The 23,191-nt window shown below is 39.0% G+C and overlaps 2 protein-coding genes across 2 annotated transcripts; both read left to right on the top strand.

Annotated features, from left to right (window-relative positions):
• Positions 1-6,800: 6,800 nt before the first annotated feature.
• Positions 6,801-20,751, top strand: LOC137281642 (uncharacterized). The gene is made up of 21 exons (XM_067813015.1): positions 6,801-7,293; positions 9,231-10,395; positions 10,729-10,760; positions 10,936-11,056; positions 11,347-12,130; positions 12,310-12,440; positions 12,584-12,633; positions 12,846-12,888; positions 13,057-13,142; positions 13,371-13,425; positions 13,917-14,020; positions 14,170-14,233; positions 14,519-14,701; positions 14,961-15,010; positions 15,241-15,304; positions 15,558-15,742; positions 16,582-16,642; positions 16,869-16,972; positions 17,191-17,252; positions 18,660-18,716; positions 20,069-20,751. Exons 3-19 carry the CDS (start codon positions 10,740-10,742, stop codon positions 17,218-17,220), a joined length of 2,136 nt encoding a protein of 711 aa, XP_067669116.1. The 5' UTR covers positions 6,801-7,293; positions 9,231-10,395; positions 10,729-10,739; the 3' UTR covers positions 17,221-17,252; positions 18,660-18,716; positions 20,069-20,751.
• LOC137280984 (uncharacterized) lies at positions 20,040-20,751 on the top strand. Its single transcript, XM_067812154.1, has one exon. The coding sequence runs from the start codon at positions 20,083-20,085 to the stop codon at positions 20,749-20,751; it is 669 nt and encodes a 222-aa protein (XP_067668255.1). The 5' UTR covers positions 20,040-20,082.
• Positions 20,752-23,191: the final 2,440 nt, after the last annotated feature.

Raw genomic sequence — 23,191 nt, 5'->3', positions numbered from 1 at the left:
ACCATGTCAAGTCTGCCTGGCAGTCAACAGATAATGTTGGTGGTTATTTCAGGGGTTGTCTGGAGGACAGACGCATCTGTGCCTTCCTCAGACTGAACAAGTTTCTTTACTTCTGGTGTTTCCAGACAGGACAGTCTTTAGAGTATGATGGATGACTCCCTGAACAGTTGGTACATTTTTTAGCCTCATTGTCACAATCTTGTATGAGTCTGCTCACCGCACTGAGCACATGTGACAGGTCTTGTGCATGTATTGACGCGCTGGCCAAATCTTTGACATTTGAAACACCTTAATGGGTTTGGAATAAAGGTGTCAACTTTGATATTGCTGTAACCTGCTTTGATTGATGTTGAGGGAGTCGGCGTTGAAAATGGAAAAAAGGTACGTATTAGTTGGTTGTGTTTGTAAGTTCTTTCTTTTGAGAACCGTTTAACAAACATAACGCATTGATCTCTCATCTCAAACACCATGTCAGCTTCAGTCATATCAGTAAACATCTGATCCTATTTAGCGTCCTATGTGCTGTAAGGGAAACATGAATGCAGACAAACGAAAGTGTTGACATAAGGTTGGTAGATTGCTGTTTCCTGTTGCATTCTATCAGCAAAGCAATCGTAATCGTCTGACGTTTTTAACATCACCGGCTATGCCTTGAACACCCTTAGATACTGCAAAAGGGTTACGTTTGAGAGGTGTTTTGTCAGCTGTCTCACGCACTAAAAATCGTGGCCAATGTTCTACAGATTTTAAAGGTCTTTGTTCATCTTCATTACCTAGTGGACGATTTGTTTGGTTTCTTTGGAAGGGGTTTGGTATTCCATGTTTGTTGGTTACATGGTTCATCATCCGAGCTCCCCACCCACCACGGAGTATCACAAGGACAATGCTAAAGTAAGCGGGCCTCCAGCTTGCAGCACCAAGGATACCCGGATGATGTACTCAGCAGAAGTATTATACATAATTGATCCAGCAGATTGGTCCATAAGCCACCGCCTTCTGGGCATAAGACTCTAGGCAAAGTTCAGAACTTCAAAATTACATTCCAAAACCAGAAAAGTCGATGAATAATCCAGCCAAGATCGAAATTAAAACTACAAATAAAATTTGTGCAGTGGCACATATATAATCACCATGCACAGGGCTTGGCATGACCAGCCGATTGGTTGAATCGGGCCCATTCAACCACCCGCCTAGGTGAAGTAAGGGCCGAAGTGGTGTGTTAGGGAAACAGAACATGGTTAAAGGTCCATTTGCCCTCAACCACCAGGATCCCGTCCTCCACCGACACGGGACGCAACCCACGGCCAACAGGTTGCCCAATTCGGCCGCTCCTTGCGACCAGCAATGGGGTACTATGGACCTTGCTGACCCGGGTCCACACGGGGGTTGGCGAGCTCTTGGCGTTACCCAGCACCCACCACGAGGAGGTGGTTCGCCACGGGTGCCAATAAAAAATGAAGACTCCTACTTTTTTTAAAGAGTATATTTCAAGACATGGTACATATTTGAACGTCAGTTCTCAGACACCGCATCCCTTTTCGTTCCAGACAGCCTCTCTAGCAATGGATGGAGTGTCTACCCAGAGAACGATCGAGTCATAGCTAAAAACTTTAAAATCTGCCACTTCTTTTCACCCTGCCTATCGTTCGGCATTGAGGTTGGTTGGTTTGTTGTTTAATACCGCACTCAGCAATATTCCAGATATATAGCGTCAGTCTTTAATTAATCGAGTCTGGACCAGACAATATGGTGATCAACATCATGAGTGACATAAGATGTCTTATGCCAGGATTGAGAGATAAAACAAATCCAGGTCGGCTAAGAGTCAGTATTGTGTGTCTGAGCTGACCAACATGGTATTTCATTGAGGTATCAGTAGAAAACATACACACAAGCAGCCTTGCACGCTAACATGAAACATGCAAGCCGTTTTCACATTTTTTTAAAAAAATTAAAAAATGTCTTCAGTTGTTAAAGATATCTATGACCCATGTAGGTCCCGGGGTAGAATAGGCCTTCAGCAACCCATGCTTGCCATTATAGGCAACGATGCTTGTCATAAGAGGTGACTAAAGGGATCAGGTGGTCAGGCTTGCTGACTTGGTTGACCCACGCCATCGGTTCCCAATTGCGCAGATATATGCTCATGCTGTTGATCACTGGATTGTCTGGTCCAGACTCGATTATTTACAGACCATATAGCTGGAATATTGCTAAGTGCGGCGTCAAACCCAACTCACCCACTCACTCAAACATATCTATATTATATCTGAAGACGTAAGTAATGTCTTTAAGATGTTGATAAATAATTGAAGATGTCTTTAATTGATTTTTGATATCCAAAATAGAGTTGCTGATATAATATATTGTTACCTTGATATCAAGAAATGTGTGATATCTCTAACTGTGTTTAAAACAGTTGCGAGCATGGTTTGTATAATTGGATTCGAAATTAATTCAAAATATGTAAAAAAAATAAAAAAATATTTGTTCAAAAATATGCAAACAACAAAACAGAAACACATTGCAGATATCTATAACTCAGATACGTCTTGAATTCTATTATAAATGTATTCAGCTCTAGCCATTTCTCATATGTAAAATCAAATTAAGGATATCATTCACATTTTTTAACCGGTTGTTGATATCTATAATACAGGTACCAGTAGAGAACAGGAAGAGTATTTATATTAAGGATGACTTACTTCATCTGAAGATATTTTCATTTCAGTTCAAGATATGTTTAAAACAAAGAAGATATCAGTAATGTCTCAGTAGAGTATTAATTCATTTCAAGATATCTCAATGCAGTTCAAGATATCAGCAATTCTACAAGATCAATAATATGCTTCATGTACTTCATTTCGCGATATCATCATTTTATCTCTGTTGGAGATATCTGTAATTCATTTCAAGTTATCTTGAATTCGTTTCAACATATTTCTGCTTTCATCCAAAATAGCTTTAATTTCTTTCAAGACATCTTTAAAACAATTCAAGATATCATTACTTCTTATTAAACGTGAAAACGGAAAACGGCATCCCATACGCACGTATGCACGCACGCCCTTCAGTTGCCTTGGTATAACTGCACACATCTTGAACGACAGCAAACCCACGTTTATCGTGTCGTTGTGTCACTCGTATCACAGTGATAACAAAACCTGAAGTCAAAACAGGAATTCAATGCTGGTCCCGTCCCAGGAGCAGGGGAGAGAGACGCGCTGAACTGACCCATGCTGTTGTGGCTGTTGTGGCTGTTGTCTCTAGACAGAGAGATAATACAAGTCTTCATGACTACAGGTTATCGTTCTACACTACGGCAAGGTACGGTGTTTTATCTGTTTGTTGGGTCGCACCTAACAATGCCTGTTAACCCCTAGATTAGTCAGCTTTGTACAACTATAGTGTATTGAAAGCGTTGAAATGGCGAATCAAAGTAAAGCTGGACCTGTTTTCGTAAAATTATTTAAATTTAAGAAATACATGGAATATGTCCGATCACCATGATTTTACTTTGAATCATGCGACCTTCATCTTATATTCTTGACAGCCATGTTTCTCATAAACAAAGTCAGCAAAGAATTTCAATTTGTTTCGTCCGAGATGAATTTTGTTTGAGGCTGTGTGTGAGTTAAAATAATCGTCACATCGGCAATATTTCCGTCACATCGTGACGAGAATAAGGAATTTTATATATAATAATTAATGATAAATTTTAAAAGCTTGCCTAGGAAGAACTGTAAAATAACTAGAGTATCACAGGTTCGAATTTAAAACTAGTAATTGATTAATTAGATCTAAAACAGTTTAATTATAGATGACCATACAAGATAAAAAACAGGCTATATCTTTCCAACAACTGAAGGTAGATCACCATGCTCAGGACCACGGGGACTTACTTTGCTTGCTTGCATTTGCTTGCTGCTTGGACCCTACATGGATTTACACTATCTCTTCAACCGTCAGCAATTGAGGACTTTAGCACCCTTTGAGGATACAGCCGCTAACAATCGAAGCTACGGATATATAAATCCAAACATAAAATATATTTATCTATTTAACATTCAATCAGCAAATCCTATTCTTTGAAAAGTGCAGTAATTAAGTGAGATCAGATGTTGTTAAAAAGATCCTTCAAATTCGTGATTTGAATAGTTACCCCATGTGATGGAATACTCAACATGCTTGACCGTGATTCCTTCATCACAAGGGATACAAGCCGGAGGATCCTCACCTTTTAACAGCTATTGATGAGTATATCTAGTATGGCCAATACGACATCGTGGCATGACAGCAGAGATCCGGACTGACAACCCAAGTAATTGTAACCGATAAAGGGTTTTATTTCACGTAATTCATTGATACCTGCCTGGGTGTCCCACTTCTTCTGCATTAGATCACGGATGTATGTTATAGTACAAGCTTTGTTATCAGAGTGTGGAATAAGATGTCACAGATTTGTTGAGTGTTGCCTTAGCAGCAAAATCGCCCATCGTATTCCCAGAAATGCCTACGTGACTGGGTGACCAACAAGGGACGATATCGCATTGTCCAGTAGAAGGTTTTAAAAAATCTAAATTTCTATCAAATGTGGATGCTAAGAAAGATTTTAATTGCCTGAAGGCATGAAAGAGAATTGGAAAAGATTATGTATGCTCTATGTTTAGAATGTTTTTGAATATATTTAAGAGCTGTTAATATGGCGTTTGCTTCTGCTGTGAAAATAGAGCTGCTATCTGAACCAATGGCAGTGGCACTAGCAACTGCTTCACCACCCTTGGAATCATCTGTAAATACGGATTTTTATGTACTCTTTTTACTTTTTAATTGATTACATTATTGTTTATACTGTAATTGATTTGTTTCAGATTTTTAAAATGTTTTTAGAGTTTGGTCAACTTCTACTTCAATACCAGCATCAAAGAGGAAAGGCCTCAAGGGCGGAAAAGAGAAGGTTTTATTTTTGTACAGATCCCCATAAAGAGGATTAAAACCACAGCTAAATGCAGGTTTTGACTCATTGGAATAAAGTTATATAATGCAAGGATAAGTTTATACATCGTTGTTTAAGGAATGGCTCATCGGCCTCTTCGTAGAGACTGTGAACAGGAGAGGTTCTAAGGGACCCAAGTGGGCCCTGGGTATACAGTTCTCAATCAGCAGAGATTGTCATGAAGAATATCATTTGACTTCTTATTCATCCCAATGCTGCCAATACTAGTCAGAGTGTTCCAGGACGGGGTGGCTTTGTGTCACTGACAGGGATGGCACCGCCCAAACTCAAAACTGTCGAGTGCAGTAAACTCTCGTTAATCCGACACATGCATGTGCATAGAAATATGTTGGATTAATGTATTCTTGTGAAAATATCACTGTTCACTAAATGTCATGATCGTCAAAACGTTGGGTGCATATTAGAAATGGTAGATCATGTGAAAATATCCACAGTAACAAAAATAAAACTATATCTTTTGCATAGGTTGATGGATCAATGCATAGGTTCAACCAATGCATAGGTTGATGAACCAATGCATAGGCTGATGGATCAGTGTATAGGTTGATGGATCAATGGATAGGTTGATGGATCAATGCAAGGAAATTAACAGCCTAGTAAAAGGTCACCTTATGAGTCATTGAGGGTGATTCAAGTCTCTTCGGCCGAATTTCAGCCATATTGTGTCTTCATCAAGTTACACGCTTCTGCAATACTGTTAAACAATACATTTCAAACTAAAACCTGTCAACAAACGACAACAAAATAACAAGATGATCACAGAAAGGGCCAGTAGAAAGATCACTACATAATTCAGTTAAATGTGGATGTTTATTTGGCATGGTTTAAATGGTCCGAGAGCACGAAAACGTATGTGACAAATATGAATTGTTTATATTGTGGACTGTATGTGGATGTGTGTAGGAGCTGATAATATATTAACCCACTGTCAACGTGGTAGCCGTCAACAGGTAGTGTGGAAGTAAGTGTTGTGGATCTAATGGCAACGAAACTAGCGACAGCACCAACAACCTTAGATCCATATGTGAAGATAAATTTATAAGTATCATAACTGTTTCTTAATATATTATATTAATCTTTGGCTGGTTTCAGATTTCTACATTTTTCCGCCTATATGTCATTTAATACGATGTTTTTCTGTGGGTACCAAGTAGTATACTCCTTTACATATCTGAACATTGGCCTACATGAAACGTATCAAAATATCTTTGAGGTGACGTTCGGGGTTGTAGACAGCTCATGCCTTTCATTCTAGGTGAGTCGACGGTCCAATCTATATTCTGATCTATTGTTTTCAGCAGCTATCCCAATTTTTCGCGATTTTTCGAGTAGACATGCTTTTCTGGATCACCTCTTCCGCATCCCACTGAATGCCCAGTTAGACCAAAATGAGTTATTTCGACATATCCTGTTGGCAGTTGTGTAAATTTGAGGGATACAGAGGAACAACCTGAAAACATTTCCTGTTTCCGAGAGTAGTTTCCTTTGCGATTACTGTGGGGCTAAAATACTATCAAGACTACAGCTTGTGAAAGTGCATCAAAGAGATGAGCACAGGGTGACCATATACCAGACGCGTACAAAAAGTACTAATAAAAATTTATTTTCGTCGGCAGATTAAAATTGATTAACTTGCAGTGTAGGGTGGGTGATGGAGCCCATCATTTGCGTTACAATGTTTGACCTCTGTAACGGTGCTCCTCATCGTTCTGTTATCTATCGCGCAAGACGACTTCAGTACTGTTGCTGATTTGGCTTCATTCTATGCAGTGATTGGCTGAATATCACGTGATGGGTGTAAGTGGTGAGAGTCGACAGTATCAACATGGTCCAGACCTCAGCTTGAACGTAGTTGGGCATATAATGTAAGTCACGTCTTCTTGATGTTCACACCACAGACTTCCAGATGTCATGCTACTATGTGATTACTGTGGGGATGAGATACCACCAAAGTCAGAACGTGTAACTGTGCATCCGAGAGATGAGGACGTGTGTTATGTGCCCCGGGGTGGACATATGCCTGAAGGATGGGAACAAGTAGCTGTTTGTGTGCACGGTGATAATGTCATATATACCAGACGGGGAAGCAATGTACCAAGAGGCTTTGACTCTGTTTCTGTCTTTATCAAGGAACAAGGAGTAATATATTCTAGGGGATCCTTAATACCAACAGGTTTTATCCCTGTGTCTGTTTACGTTAAGAAAGAAAGCAATGATACAGGACCCTGCACCAAGCCATCTAAACCGAAGGAGACCCTTCACAACGCGTGTCTGACGTGAGTATTTCAAACAACAATATGCTGCGCTGAATTTTGTTCAGAAGTTGTTATTTTCATGAAAGAAACTTATGGAAGCGTATTAAGGACACAACGAAAACAAATATTATTTCCTAATTTGGACTTTGCATATCCTGATTAAGACTTAGTATCTCCTAATTAGGACTTAATATATCCCAATTAGTACTTAATATCTCATGATTTGGACTTAAGGATATTATTAATATTGCACAGGTCACATCGTGTCTCGGTATGTTGTGGAACCGCTACCCACACTTTTTCTGGCTCGAATCCAAGCTGACGCTGGTCCTGGAACATCATGTAGCATTCTGAATCGTGCTTTTGCGTTTTGTCGATTCAACGCTGTATTGGGTAAAAGTTCTGTGGGTGATTAGTCTCTTCCACTGGTATTTGTTTGTCAGGTTGTTTCTCTCTGTATGAGATCGATTATGGAATTGGTCTGCAGGAAACGATCCCAAAGGCGAAATTTGGTGCACAAATCTTGGACAACGTCAGAATGCGACTCCCCGGCTTGAAGGCGACTCGTGGCGATGTTTTGATTGGCGGAACTCGGCATATGATGATTTCCTCTTTTCCAGACAAAACAAATGACAAAATTACACACAATGTTTGCCTTTTTATAGAGAGTGATACCTCATAACTTTCCGCTTACTGCTTTGCTTTGCGTGTTTTCTTCATGACGTCTTGGCTAATATATCTTCAAATGGTTCTTAAACAAGGGAAAACGTTAAAAGAAAGCAGCCGTTGACCGTACTGAAGACGTTCGATTTATCCCATCAACCTGAATTTAACAGAGCTATGTTGTAATGATAGGCGACTGTTAGATTCGGGTAGGCAGGTCATTATTCTTAGTTAAATCCGTAAATTGATTAGTGTTCCTTAATCCACGAGGACCAGTGGCTTACAAATATCATCCTATCAACAAGGCAGTCACCCGGAAGGAATACCATGAATGGTTCCACGCTTGCACAAAACCTAGGGGAGACTAAGATTATCTGACACAGCTGCCAAAGAAGCTAACTGAGCCCATTTGAGATTATTCACTGTTTGATACTACACTCCTTTTGAGTCAGAAACGGATCAATTGCAATATTTATCATTGTACAAAATTGTCACATAAACATAAATAGTATTCTTTTATCATTTACTATTACCCAACAGCTTTCTTATATTTGAACATTTTCTGGACTCGAAGAAAGGGTTGTGTAAGATGTATATCTGTATATATGATCTATATATAGCTAAGGCTTCGTTGCCTTTGAAGGCCGTGCGATCTGAAATTTGTGGCGGCATGATATCATATCACCTTTTTGACTGTTCGATGTCGGGTCTTTACTGTAGGGTTCCTGCACGATGTGGTATGGGGCATTGTCCATTACGATAAAGGACTTCTCTGGTAGAGCTAGTACCAACTTGTTTTTAACCAATCGAGGAAAACCGCACCATTCATCTCGTAATGGTAGTCTCTGTTATCTGTGGACTTTACCCTAAATACCAAGTCTCGGCCTGGGAGAAAGCCTTTGCTGGAGCAACCGGCATGGAGAATGATTAGTCTCTCTCCTTTCCGCAGAGGCAGCTTTCTACGTAACTCCTTATCAACCCCATCGGGTACCCACTGGCTGCTGGCAGTGTGCGAGGCATTGACCCACGTCTCATCCAAGTATACTGGCTCGAACCCTTCCTCGCACTTCTTCTTTATTACCATGATAAAATTATTTCTGAAGCGAAAGCTATCAGGGCATTCTCATAGTGCTGACCTATTCTCCCCCGAAAACACAAAGATGATGTTTTAGGAAGAAATAGTATATTTGTATTGTTTATGCCACAATATGTCGAATATTCTCAAAATCGCTTTTGTTTCCATTTTGAAGAGTGCATACACTAGTTTACTGAGCCTGTTTTCCTTTCCCTTTCAGTGAACAAATTCCACGCTGTGAGGAAGCAGTCACTAAATTCCTGACGTTTGTGTCTGCCACTGCAAACATCTTGTCAGTAGGGATCCATGTTAAATATCTGTATGGTGTGGGACAAGGAGAAGACAACAAAAAGAAGAAAAGGGAGAAAAGAGATCTTAAACTCCGCCAGTTGTTGGAGAAGGTTTCTGCTTTGAGAAACTCAAACTCCGGATACATACTTATTCATCTTGTTGGTCTGGCACCTGGGGATTCTTTCACAGGTGCTTTCAATGAGTTTGTGGATGCAAAGCTCCAAGATTTGATTCATGATGGTCAGTTATTCACTAATGTGTACCACAAGGACAAGCTAAGTCATCATATGAAGCTTCGTGATTTCCATGACTTTCTAGCTCTTCACGTCAGTGCTTCTTCTGTCGTGACTACATCTGACTTTAAAACAAAGCTCGCCCTTGATGAGTGTATTGTAGATATTCCTGCAGAAACGCTTCAGATATTTATCAGAAAAAGAGGAGAATTCGAAGGAACGTTTCACGAACAACCTATAGAAATAAATACTATACAGGATGTCGTGAATGTTCAGGAAAACAGGTCAATTCAACTGAAAAGTCACTTTCTCCAAAAGAAAGGAGATTATGAAATAGTTTCCTACATCATTAAAAATCTTAAACTAACTGAATATGTAAGTGCACTGAGCAAACTCGAAACTGGCGGTTCATTTCTATATGGCGTGAAAGAGGAGAGTGTTTTCAAAGGGGAATATGGCTACGAGTCTAAAGAAATCCTACTTCAGCCTGTTCATGTGGATCATACAGGCTATTTAAAGGATAAACTGGCAGAGAAGATTTGCAAGACTGTTCTTGTGTGTGACTTTGATGGAAAGAAAAGTGTTGACCACACTGTAGACGTTCGATTTATCCCCTGTCCCCCAAATTTAACAGAGCCTTGTTGCAGTGATGGACAATTGTTAGAAACAGGGGGACAGTTCATTATCCATATCTCAGTTAAACACGTGAATGGTGTGGTGTTTTATGATCCACAGGGACCATTGGCTTACAAATATGATCCATCAAACAAGTCAGTCAGCCGGATGGAATTCCATGAATGGTTTCGCGCTTTCACAAAACCTCGGGAAGACTGCGTTTAGCTCACACAACTGACAGATAAGGTAACATTGTTTGATACTATATGTACATTACTTGACGTCTTGGATAAATGTTAAATTTCATTAAAACAATTTTCAGAATGTGAGATATAATGTGAGTGTGCCCCGGTGTCTGGGTGAGACTATGATAATGCTATATTACAGATGATCTAGAACCTTCTACATCTTTAAATGGCGTGTTTCAAATATTTCATAAAATACTTGTTAGTAGAGAAGACAAGTACTGGTTGGGGGCGAGTGGCCACATGAAATCTGATAAAATACGTTTGAGACTTCATATTGTCATAGTGTACAAATCCCTGTCTGTCTCTTTCAATCTTAACATTGTTTTTCCAGGTCAAATTCGTATGAAAATGTGGAAGCTGCGGGTATGAATAGTTTCTGTCTCTATAAAAATGAAATTATTCCCATTTGTACATTAAATATATGCGTAAAATCTCTTTGTACATTTAACATGTACAAAACTTCTTCAAATTGATTTTCTTGACAAGATGTCTTTGTTATGAAAATTTATGATTTTTATGTTTCCATTCAACTTTCAAGAATCAAATCGCAACAGAAAAAGAGAATGTCTTTACCCTGGCAACGAATGACTTTTTTCGACCTGACCTGAAGCAAATTGGAAACAGCATTTTTGAGATCAAGAAGTACTTCCTTGCCGAAGGTAATCATACTGTGAGAATGAATTGGTACATATTTCTGGCCTCGGTGACGACAAAGTCAAAGATCTTCTTTTTCAGTAAGAGAGAGAATAGCTGATACTAAGAACCGGAGGCTCAATACACATCACTGAACATCTGATCGTTGGTCTTATGTTTTAGGGATATGCGACTGGTATCGTTCCCCCAAAACATATAGATTTGAATACATTTCTATTAACAGGCACACAACTATTCTAACCGCCAAGGCTAAAGATTCAGAAGCAAAATGATGTTATGTTTTTCTTTTTTACAGGAGGTCGAACGATAACACCATCAAAGTTTGAAGACTCTTTATCAGAAGTGAAAGACTGTCTCTCAGGACTTGTAGAAAACCATGCGTTTTTCTTGGATCAGCATCCCAAAGATGATAAAGGAACAGACAAGAACTATCCAAAGACTGAACCATGTTTCATGTTCTTATCAGAAACTTTATCATTTGCTCTGGATTTTGCGACATCGCCCCGTCCAAACATTGCCACCTGTGATGTGTTCATTGCCTTCCCTACCATGCCAACCATGGTCCTTTCAATCGTTGATGCAGACGAAGACTCAGAGGAAGCACTGGCTTACAACACGTCGGTGGCAAGAGGTGTCAGAGACAAACTTGTCAGATTCATGGATGAAGATGTGAACTCGATACATGGCGTGATCAGCATATCAACTCTCAAAAATAATGTTGCTTTCAATACTCGCCTGAAGGTTTTGGCAACCGACTCCTTCCGTTTCGTTCCAGAGCATTCATTGCTAATGAATATAAGGAGATATGATAGAGTCCTGACAGCTTTCTGGGCTGGTGTTGCAGAAACGAAGTCTGTGCTAAAAGAAGTAACTGGAGACACCGATGTCAACTATCTCAGATTTCTCACTAAAGAACAATGTATCATTCTGGTGGAGAACATCAACAGTAAGGACGTGGAGGTCAAGTGTATGCCCGGTAGTGGAGGCACGACCCTGATGCTGGAGGTGGCCAGGAGACTGAACAGACTGGGGAACACTCTACTTGTCTCTACGTCACGACAGGAGAGAAACAGACTCAGGTTTGTGTATCACAAGTGCTAAAACAAAATGCTGTCACCAAACAATGTACAGTAAAGTCCAAACTCAGGTTTGTATCTTAAAATACTGTCAACAATCGATGTACAAGGACATTTAAAAAAGAAACACCAGCCTTAAAGATTTCTGTTTCTGTCAATGACTTAATGTTTACGATTTGCAGGTCCGTCTGTCCATCAGCGGTGTCATCGAATGACCTCAGCAGTCTGGATCTGTCCCCGTTCGTGAATATTGTTGATGAAACAAACAGTGTCCCACCTGAGACCAGATATCATCGTTGGAAGTTTACAAGATGTAAGTATACATATATCAAAATACCCTCGATGTTTAAGTAATCCCACAGACAATAAATACAATAAATCGCGTTTTACAGGTCTGTTGTAAGTCAACTACTATACTGGTCATGAATGGGAAACAAGAGTATGTTTTAACTTCAGATCTAACGGATATGAAGCAGCTCGAGTACAAAACGTGGATGCTCGAGAAGGTAATGTATGCTACAGTTTCGTTATGAAAATAGTGAAATGAACTCCATATACCTCTGTCAGCCAAGTACCATGGATGATGCTTGCTAAATGATAAAGCTGCATTATATATCGTTACAAAAGGCAAAATCATCATTGCACAAGTACGAAAATGATTCAGAAGTTTTAATTCAAAGAAGCATTTATTGTAAATACATTTAATGTTGTTTTCCAGGAGATTGACAGAATGGAGAAATTCCTTGATGTTTTTACCAAAGGTAATTAGTTTTAGCAACAAACGAAAGCATAGCATATTTGAATGTAAATACTTTGGACGGGTAGAGTGATTGGTGATGATTACAGTGTCGAGATTTTTTGTATGTTTTTATCATGCTCACTTTACCTATTGGATATCAGAATATACCTTCTGCACTGAACTACTTCAGATATGTGGAGACGAAGGATGAAATATCTTCTGGGAGACATTGATGTGCTCATACTGCTGTCTGAAAAGATCAAGCGAAATGTTATTGTAAGTGAATAACTCCGATCTTAATTGGAGTAATTGCGTCATTAATCAAATTCATTTGTTTTAGTGACACGTCATGCAATAAAACTTTCTGCTTGTGTGGGTCTTATGATCATTTTAAAACTTAAAACTGCAAATAATTTAATTTAAATTTGGGTCCGGGTGAAAGAGATTCATGATTCAAAGATAGACAAATCATCTGTGAATCTTCACTTGTTTTCGTCTTTTCAGGTTCACCAAGCAGAGAACAGTCCACAGATGAAGCCACATCTTCCTCCTACAGGATGTGAGTGTTCCCAGGATTTTTAGAGGAACCAATTTTCAGTTGTAAATTTTCCTTTCGTTGAGTAAGTTTACTAAATGATTATTTAATGAAGCTTGAAACATTCAGGGTCATTGCTACAAAAAGCACCATCTTGTATCTAGGAATCTCCAACATATGTATAGTAAACAGTATTGACTTCAAAGCAAGTGTAATATGCAGGTATTTCACTTTTACATTAGTTTTGTCCAGCTTGTTTGTAGGATTCGATATAGTTATGGTTTCTTGACGGCAGTTGTATGCTTAGATACACATTATCCAACTTTAAACTAAAATTTGATACGCTTTATAACCGATGTCTAATTGGTACAACTATTGTCAGTACACTAGGGATACTCACTATTTGCACCATATTTCAGAGAGAATATATGAGTCGTATTTTCGTAATCATTTACGTAATATTGTTCAGGCATGTTTTATATGTTGTTCTTTTTATTAATAGTTATTACTTCCAGCATTTTCGTTTGAAAACGTAGACACGACTGAACAAGAAACACAACTGAGTTTATGGCAAGAAAGAGTGGAACAAGAAAGGAGTGTTTTCCCTCTTTTACGTTCGGTAAGAATCCAAATCTATACTGGAAGACACATGGCAAAACATGTGAGCGTTAGACACTCGTGACTTTAGGTTTTTAAATCTCCTTTGGTATCAATGTTTCAACTGGCATGAGACTTTTCATGTTTAGTTTCTTTCTTGTTTAATTTCAGGTAATGATGAAGGATAGAACCAGTCTCATCTATCAAGACGTTAAAATGGCATTCCTCAAGAAAGGTAAGTTGACATTATCATATGTTGTCAGTGTCTGTTTCTTTGCGGACTAATGCCTTTGAATTAACATCAATCGGTCATGTTACGATCGTAGTATTCATCTTCTTTTGTACTAACTGAATAAAGTCAGAGAATAGCTGATGATGAAAACGTTTGCAATACAATAGGGTTTAACTGTAGAAATATTACCCTATAACAGGTATACTAGAATAATGTCCATATTTGTGGAATCTCAGTTTTTGCCATGGGGAATACATTCCATTTCAATGGCACAATATATCTTTTCAGTTTCAGGATCCAGAGGAGAGGAGAAACGACAAGAGTCGTCACAGAGGTGTTGGAAACAGCAGACCACAGTAGGAGCATCTCCGGACGACATGTCCATTGAAGCTAAAGATGGAGGGGAGCAACAGATTACTGATGTCGTGGATGAACAGGATACTTATGGTGTAGGAGACCAGAACATAGATGGTGTGGTTGCTGATGAGCATACGTACCTGTCTTTTCCTTGTCCTCCTCACTTGCAGCATACTGACAGACAGAGCAAGATTGTTAAATGGGCAAAGTGTTTTGTTCTGACTATATATTTCAATTCAACAAAGCTACTCACTTTACTCACACTGATCACTTAATTTCACTTTAATCGATTTATCTTTTTGCTTTAAAGTGAAATTCATTCATGTGTTTTCTGCAGACAGAATATACAATATGGCATTTGTTTCTTCTTCAGGTATGCAAGACATTGAATCTCTAAATGAAGAATTGGACAGTTTAATGTTGGTAAGCAGTTACATAACCGTACACAGTTGCAGAACTCATAGACCATTCAATATCTTCAGGTCGACTCTTCAAACTACACGTTTCAGGCTGTTTCAACTGAGATACAGTCAATATGCAACATAGGAGAATATCTCCAACATTGAAGTTTGGCACTATATATCTATTAAATGATCTATACGATGCCGGTGGAGATTCCTGTGATACGTCCATGTTAATTTATTTGGTTTCAGAACAGAGATGACAGGAGAAGACAACTCGACAGACTCCAAACTGACTGTTGGACACTCGGCAAATGTAAACTGACTGATGTTAACCGTAATATTTCGCAAAATACGTCGTGTCATGGTGAAATAGAGAAAACGTCTTTTATTAGAACGTACATTACTACATTCAGAAAATACACTCAACATAATTTGATGAAATTTTATCGATATCGATTGTCAGCTTCTCTTGGTGATGCGTTTCTACCATCAAAATGTGCCCTGGAATAAACTATAGATTAGGATATTTAGTTACACACGTTATGTTTACTTATTCTATCCTTCAGTTGAATGGCAGAATTCTGTTGACTACTTGATGCGATACCCGGAAGTTCTATCCCTGTTTAACGTGGAGCTACCAGGAATGGACAGTGTAATTAGTTCCCATCGAGAATACAAGGATGAAAGCAACTTGCCACGAGGAATTAAACATAGACCGAGGACAGTCTTCACGAAAGACACGAAGCAAAAGGTAATAGTTGTCTTCTTTTAAACCTGCTCCATTTAGTTTTTACGCATGACAGCATGTCTTGTTGTGTGTTGGTGATACTTCGAGCATATCAGGGTCTTTGTCTGGGTACTGGTCACTGTGTTGCCAGGAGCTCTGGAGTGTGCTTACCCATTAGCTCGTGTACAGCTATGAAACTTTATCTCACCTCAAGCCTAAATGTCATGTTCTGATTGGCAGAAAATCATTATTTTCAATACACTCTGCTTACAAACGAGTAACATCTGCTATGTTATAGCTGTGAATGCCGAAATGTGTTAATTCATTTGGTACAACTGTTAGTAATTCTTTATCTCGAATAATTAAGTCACGTATGATCTTCAGAAATTACCGATGTTTTGAGAATGCAAATCAATGGAAGGGAGATAACTCTAATTTTGTTTTGATTCTAGCATTAACGAATTCCTTGATTCTGACACTCTTTATGATGAGTGAGTTAGTGTAGTTTTACGCCGCACTCAGCAATATTCCAGCTACATGGCGGCATACAAGTATAGTAACAAGCATGGGTTGCTAAGGACCTATTCTACTCCGGATTTCCACGGACCCCTTATGATGATCCGATACCCGTGCTCCAAACAGATCAAAATCGACATTGAGGCATTCCATAGGATCATTATGATCTTCACTGTTCCCCTGAGACCCACAGGGTTATGTACCCTCAATGTTGAACCCAAAAGGAAGAGGGTAACATTAACAAACATAGATGGCACATCAGCCCATGACCCCCTCGTGACCAATGAACAACTTATAATGTATTGTTGCTTTTTTGTAATAACTAATAATAACTTTAATGTCAACAGTTGTCTGACGTAACATCCAAACTGGTTGAGGTGAACAGGGAAGATGGGTACACTGCAGAAGGTATGAATCAGTCATTGTGAAAGATTTGAATATGACAAACATTACAGGTAAAACAAAACTCTTCTTGTCTGTATGAATCTGGTTGATTTGTTTGTATTTACTCATGAGGAAAACTACTTAAGTAATATGGAGAAATAGAGTAAATTTGCCAAAAAAGGTCAACACGTGATCATTATATATGCATCAAGACGTTCTATCAACACATTCCGTCCTGTGTGCCCTTCAGGTGGATGCCACGGCTCCTCCAGATGTACAGGTCTGATTCATCAGTTGAGGAGGTACCAGCACGGCTCCCTGAAGGAAAGTGATTTAACTGCATTAACACTGAAGGTATGTACATTGACAAGGTGAAACGGGGACGCATGTTCATGATATGGCCTCGTATTTACAAACGAATAGCAGCTCGTATGTACATAGAAAGACTTACATAAACGAATCTACAGGAAATGGGAGATATCATTTTCGACCTATAATACCATGCCTTTGTCACACTGTTAACCTTTTAATTGTTTTTGTGTTTTTGTTCATCCTTAAACAATGTCTTCAAGGTGATGAGAGAACGAGCAGCAACTCGCTGAACGGACGGCAAACAATAACACCTTGGAAAAGGGTGTGTATACTTTACATAGATGTACCTTATAGTAGGCCTTTAGATCATACTTTAACTTGAGTAATTCTTTAACATACCATCTGGGAACATACAATTATAAAAAAAACAACATTATTTTTATGTAAAACGACTCGCAACGTGAAATTCGATCTGTATATACATGTAATCGGGTTGGGACCAGATTATCCATTGACAATATGAAAGGCACTCAGCCAAGTTTCAATGCATGATGATCAATGGATCGTTATCAAAAGGATCACCCTAAATGGGCTCCATATCTTTGAACCATTTCGGGAATCAAACACTTTTGGCGAATATATAATGTAAAAGTTATTTGGCTACACTAATGCTCATTGTTGGATCGCAAATACATAATAAACACCCTTGCTTAAGAATGCACGCTAAGGACTACGTCTATATACCCCTCTGCTACTACTGAATACTGGCGTTCAAACGTTTGATGTATACTCACACGCATAAGAAACGCAAGGGTGTTTCATCCGAATAGGGAACAAACTAGAAACCCTAAACTGATATGAGATTTGGTCATATAGTTAAGCCTGATTGCGTTATCGATAATTTGTGTTGCTTTTTGGAAGGCCCGAGTAAAAACACATAAAAATGAAAGACCAAAACGCACCGTACCAATGAACATACGGGTATCATGCACACACTTCTGAGGAAATCGAACATGCACGAAGTGTCACCACCATTAGAGTATATAAGACTGTGCACAAAAAATGGGCCTATCACTCCTTGTTCAACAATGCCACGAGACCCGTGAATCTGGATAGTCTGTCCAAAATGTGACTCGTGAAGGTCCCGGGGTAGAATAGGTCTTCAGCAACCCATGCTTGCCATAAAAGGTGACTATGCTTGTCGTCAGAGGCGACTAACGGGATCGGGTCGTCAGGTTCGCTGACTTTGGCTGACACATGTCATCGGTTCCCAATTGATCGATGCTCATGTTGTTGGTCACTAGATTGTCTGGTCCAGACTCGATTATTTACAGACCGACGCCGTATGGCTGGAAAATTGGGGACTTGAAATGGTTTATCTTCGTCTCAAAGCAGAACCTAATTTCAACCTTTCTCTTGGACATCTAACTCACTGTTATTGGTTTCGACATGGCCGAAAATAGGACAAATTAACTCTTGTGAAAAAGATGCATTTCATCTAAATATGAATGCATTTGAGAATTCTTTTTCTTGATTTCCTGTGAAATATTCCTTCTAACATATCTTTGTCATACTTTGTAAGTAATTCAGTAAGGAAAGAGGGTGACATCTGGCGTTTTGTGTTGTTATCTTTTAAGTCCTATAGTCCTTATGTCCTATATCGCTGAGTGCAAATTTCGTCCCGATGAAAACAGAGCCAATATAAAAATATTTTACATTTCTGTTTCAGATTTTGGCAGCAGTGTACATATCGTGGGACTTGAACATCGGCCTACACCAATCTCATGTATGTATTTCAAGGAGTGAGTGAGTGAGTTAAGGTAATATTGAAAACATACTATTCAAACAAAATAAATAAATAAATAGCAGTATTTGCATGTAGGCAATTGGATTTATTGTCTTCAGTAGGCTTAATGGCTTATATAGTTAATTTAATGCTCAATAGCTATCAAATAAATAATTAAATAAATAAACAAGGGGAAAGGTTCTGTATTTACCTGTATATCATTGGATTTATTTTTGTCAATAAATATACATAAATGCACTACTATCACAATCCTATTCACGAAAAGAGTCCTCCATTGTAGACTCGCGTTTCTTCATTTTCGACTCCATTGCAGAGTTCTCAGTTTTTAGCGTTTTATTGCTGGCAGTGACAATTCAAGTTGACACCACTGATTCATTGCTAATTGATCTCGCCAAATTAACTGATCGTTTTTCTCAGCCCATTCATCCAATGCTAGACAAAATACACCTATAGCTAGGCCCTCACATTGGCCTCTCATGCTGCTAACTACCTCCTAATTAACAAGTCCTGGGACCATAGAGATTACCGGTAACAGAATGTTAGTGGACAACTGGCCATTGACAGGATGAGTGACTAATTTAGTAACAGTATGGGGAGAGGAGTCGGATTGTACAGCTTGATGGTGTCTGTGGGTCCAGAAAATGGTGTCAGAATTAAGAATGTACAGATGTCGGATAATTCAATGTTGATAGTATAGAACAATGCTAAAAAAAAGTCGGAATTCACAGAATGTCGGATAATTCAGATGTCGGCTTGTGCAGTACCCTCTGTATCACATTTATGTCTGGTTGACCAGTTAAGGAAATTAAATGTCATATACAGTAATTCATGGAAGTGACAAAAACAGCAACAGGGCGGCTGACAATGTACACTGTGGTTGTCGCACACATTAAGAGTGCAGATTAAATAATAATAAATATAGTTTGGGATTTTTGAAATATGAATCTACACACAAACACTTTTGTTGAGAAATTCACTTTCTGAGATCGTATTTTACACACAAACATCGTCCACGTCTGGCAGATATCACAACAATGGGGGTGAATCAGAAGTGTACTAAAAATTCATTTATATCACATTTTTCTGTAAACTAACCCTTTTGTTTCTTAATGAAATGCATTTTGAATTCTCATAGTAATAGTTTTACATAATACTTAGCGCGCTGATATCGCTCAGTCACTGGAGATATTCTGCACTGATGAAAAACACAGACGGGCATTCAACGCACTGTTTGGAAACAATCCACAATCAGCCGATATTTTAGTAAATGTCCTTGTGTGACAAACAGTGACATAAACTTGCTGCACAACAAATACAACGTTTATTTGCAGGTCCTAAACTTCACATGGACGCGGCTCGGGCCAACAGAAGATGGTGCCACGTAACTACAGACGGTCAGCTGGTTAACTCGTCGCCCGACACACGGGATGTGGGACAGAACAGGCTACAGGTGTACCCGGGGACCTGTAGCTCCCCCATCCTCCTTCCTCCATCCTCCTCCATCCTCACACCGCTACCCGCCACCCCCAGATACTGGGAGACAGAAATCAGGGTGAGGGTGGGGCGTGGTAGGGTGTTCCCGCCAGCCCTGGAGATAGGACTCACTGAGGCAGGACAGGTGGATAGTGGCGTGTGTGTTTCTCACCAGCGCCGCTCCTGGTGTGTCTCTGTATGGAGCTGTGACCGACATCTGGGGAGTGTCTGTACCTCGGTGTGGAGGGAGGGGGAGCGGGGCAAGTGTCACCAGAACACCATGTCCCTCACTCCCAGCACACAGGCCACCCTCCACTATGGTGTTGTACTGGATGTGGGGAGGGGACGAGTGGCGTTCATTGACTTGGACATGCAGGATGGTCTAGGGAAATATGATGAAACATTCCGTGAGCCACTCGTCCCCATGTTTAGTGTTTGTTCGCCGTATTCTGGCGACACTACGTCCATGAGTCTGATCAGCGGAGAGGACATCAACATGACTGACACAAAGATGGCTCTCATCTACCAAGCGCTGAAATAGGAAATTAACTGGCCATGAAACTGTGAAATCGGCCATGAGACTGTGTGAAGTTTTCTGTGTAACGGAGATATTTTCTATCAACTGTTTCAAGGAAAGTGAGTGAAACGGACACAGAAGTGTTGGGTTTGTGTCCCATTTGCTGTGTACAAAATACAACCAACGTCTTCGGATGTCTGCTTTCACTACTTTCCTGGGATCTCCCGAGACTGTAAATCATTTTAAATAATCACGTGAATATATGTATGGTGAAATTATTTCTGCAGATTGTAATTTTGAAATTGTGCGCCATGAAATTGTGAGCCGATACCTTGTGGTGGGTACTGTTTGACGAGAAAGTGTCCCCGTGATTTGCTAAATATATCAGTTTAGAAAGGTAGTAAATAGATATTACGAGGCAAGGTTTTCATGAATAACCTATACCCAAACATCTTGTCATCTATTGGAAATCATCATGCGTGGCAGGAAAAGGTTGTTTAACAAACCATCATCGTTATAAACATGATTGTGGAAAACTGGCGCGGAGGGCGTTCGGCAGCAACTCGAATCAACCGGTGCATCTGCTCCACGGGGGGAAAAGTGGGAGGGCGTTTTATGCCATCGGTAGGCGTATAAAAAGTTCTTCCAATTAATGCACTAGGAGTTTCTACACGGGCACTGAAACACAATACAAGAGAGAGGCAGCTTTGACGAAGTCCCAGATCATTCAGAACAGATTTTGAGACGCTCCCTTCCTCACCTGTCTATTCCCGTTGCTGTCGTGCAGATTGTAGTTTATCCGGCTGTTGTGTACTCTTCACCCATTAAAAGGCGGGCTGGGTGTAGAGTCGATGCTACCACTGCGGTGACCTGTCATAGACGCAAGGATTCATAGCGTTGTTTCTTGCGACTAAGACTTGTTAATGTCAAAACGCAGTGTGTGAAAACATTATATTCATATATATGAATGAATCCACAAACACACTGGCACAGTTTGAAAGAAACGTTGCAAAAATATATCAGCATCTTCCATAATGAGGGAGAAAATATCGGGGTTAATATTTTTCATACGATGCCCTAGGACAAAATATCACACTCAGATTCAAAAGAAATTCAAACTTCCGCGTTTGCTCATTTATATATATTATTATTTTAATTATTATATTTTTTTATTGGTTCTCAAGACTAAAATATTACAGATTTGCTAAACCATAATACACACGGCCTAAGTAATACAACTGATGTTCAGATGAGATATCGTTGTATTAATATTTTTTTGTAAACATGCATAATTCATTAAATAGATAATGTATAGATAACGTCAATCAATACAGTTTGAGTCAACTAAGTACTGAGGACAGAAGGCTTTATTTATGAGGGAAAATATTTATTTTATTATTTTTTTGTTGATATATGATTTTCCACAAAGCATATTTCTTTTAGAGATTTTATGTATAGCGTTAGATTTGGAGGCATATTTAAATATTGCATATGTGAATATGTCTCATCGCGGCATTAGTGATGTGATTTAGTAGTCTGTTTTCACGTTCAGTAACAAACCAAATAATGTTTTTTTTAATATATTTTCTATGGATGTGGATAAATATTGCTTAGCCAGATTTGTGGGTTTTATCCAAAAGGTTTGAGTATTCCCAGTACACATGACACACAGACTCTCATTTACATATTTGCAAAAACAACACAAACCTTGTAGAAATCTGTATATTGAAAGTCTATAAGTTTTGTATCTTGCAATCCCTTTCTATATACTGTAAATATATTTTTTCAATCAAAGTCAGTTTCATTAATAAAAGCCGCTCATTATTACAAATGTTTGGATATTTATCATTACAAATAAGTTTATCAAAAAACTTCTACAGGATTTTGATGATTTTACTAAATTTATCTGGCATTGGATAATATTCAGATTACTGATTCACTGTAAAAACATTTCCTGTTGAAACAACAGTAAAAGTACTGGCAGCAGTGTTGCCAAACATTTACTGTTGTTTTTACACTGTATCGTATACAGAACTGTAATATCTTTTGATTACAGGCAGTCGTTGAAATAACAGTAAATGACTGGTATATATTTCACCGCCCGCTCACCGTTAAATGGCGGCATGAACCACATACAAAATATGCCAGTGCATGCACATGTAAGAAACTGGTTCTTGTCATTCATGTGCTCATGATCTTGGACTTCGTAGGTTAAAACACTAATGTGAGAACTCACCCAGGGCCAAAGAGAACCCAGGGCCAAATACAACAAAATATAATAACATTTAATGTACATGTATTTATCCTTTATTGATAAATATCCTACATATTACACTGTCTCATTTGCCGAAGATTATTAATATTGTTGATCCTGACCAGGAACTAAACGAAAAGCATACAACCATTCACTGATTTCAGGTAATACACTGACCCAAAACACGAATACATGTATCATCATGTCATG

This window comes from Haliotis asinina, chromosome 4 (genome assembly GCF_037392515.1).
Source record: "Haliotis asinina isolate JCU_RB_2024 chromosome 4, JCU_Hal_asi_v2, whole genome shotgun sequence".
Lineage (NCBI taxonomy): Eukaryota > Metazoa > Mollusca > Gastropoda > Lepetellida > Haliotidae > Haliotis > Haliotis asinina.
Note: the sequence above shows the minus strand (reverse complement) of the source record. Positions and strands in the feature narration are given on the sequence as shown.

Coding starts and splice junctions, on each gene's coding strand:
- LOC137281642 (XM_067813015.1), top strand. CDS start 10,740: ATGAAAATGTGGAAGCTGCGG. Junction 12,889..13,056: donor CCTTGATGTTTTTACCAAAG/GTAATTAGTTTT, acceptor GAACTACTTCAG/ATATGTGGAGACGAAGGATG. Junction 15,305..15,557: donor CTGTTGGACACTCGGCAAAT/GTAAACTGACTG, acceptor TCTATCCTTCAG/TTGAATGGCAGAATTCTGTT.
- LOC137280984 (XM_067812154.1), top strand. CDS start 20,083: ATGGACGCGGCTCGGGCCAACAGAAGATGGTGCCACGTAACTACAGAC.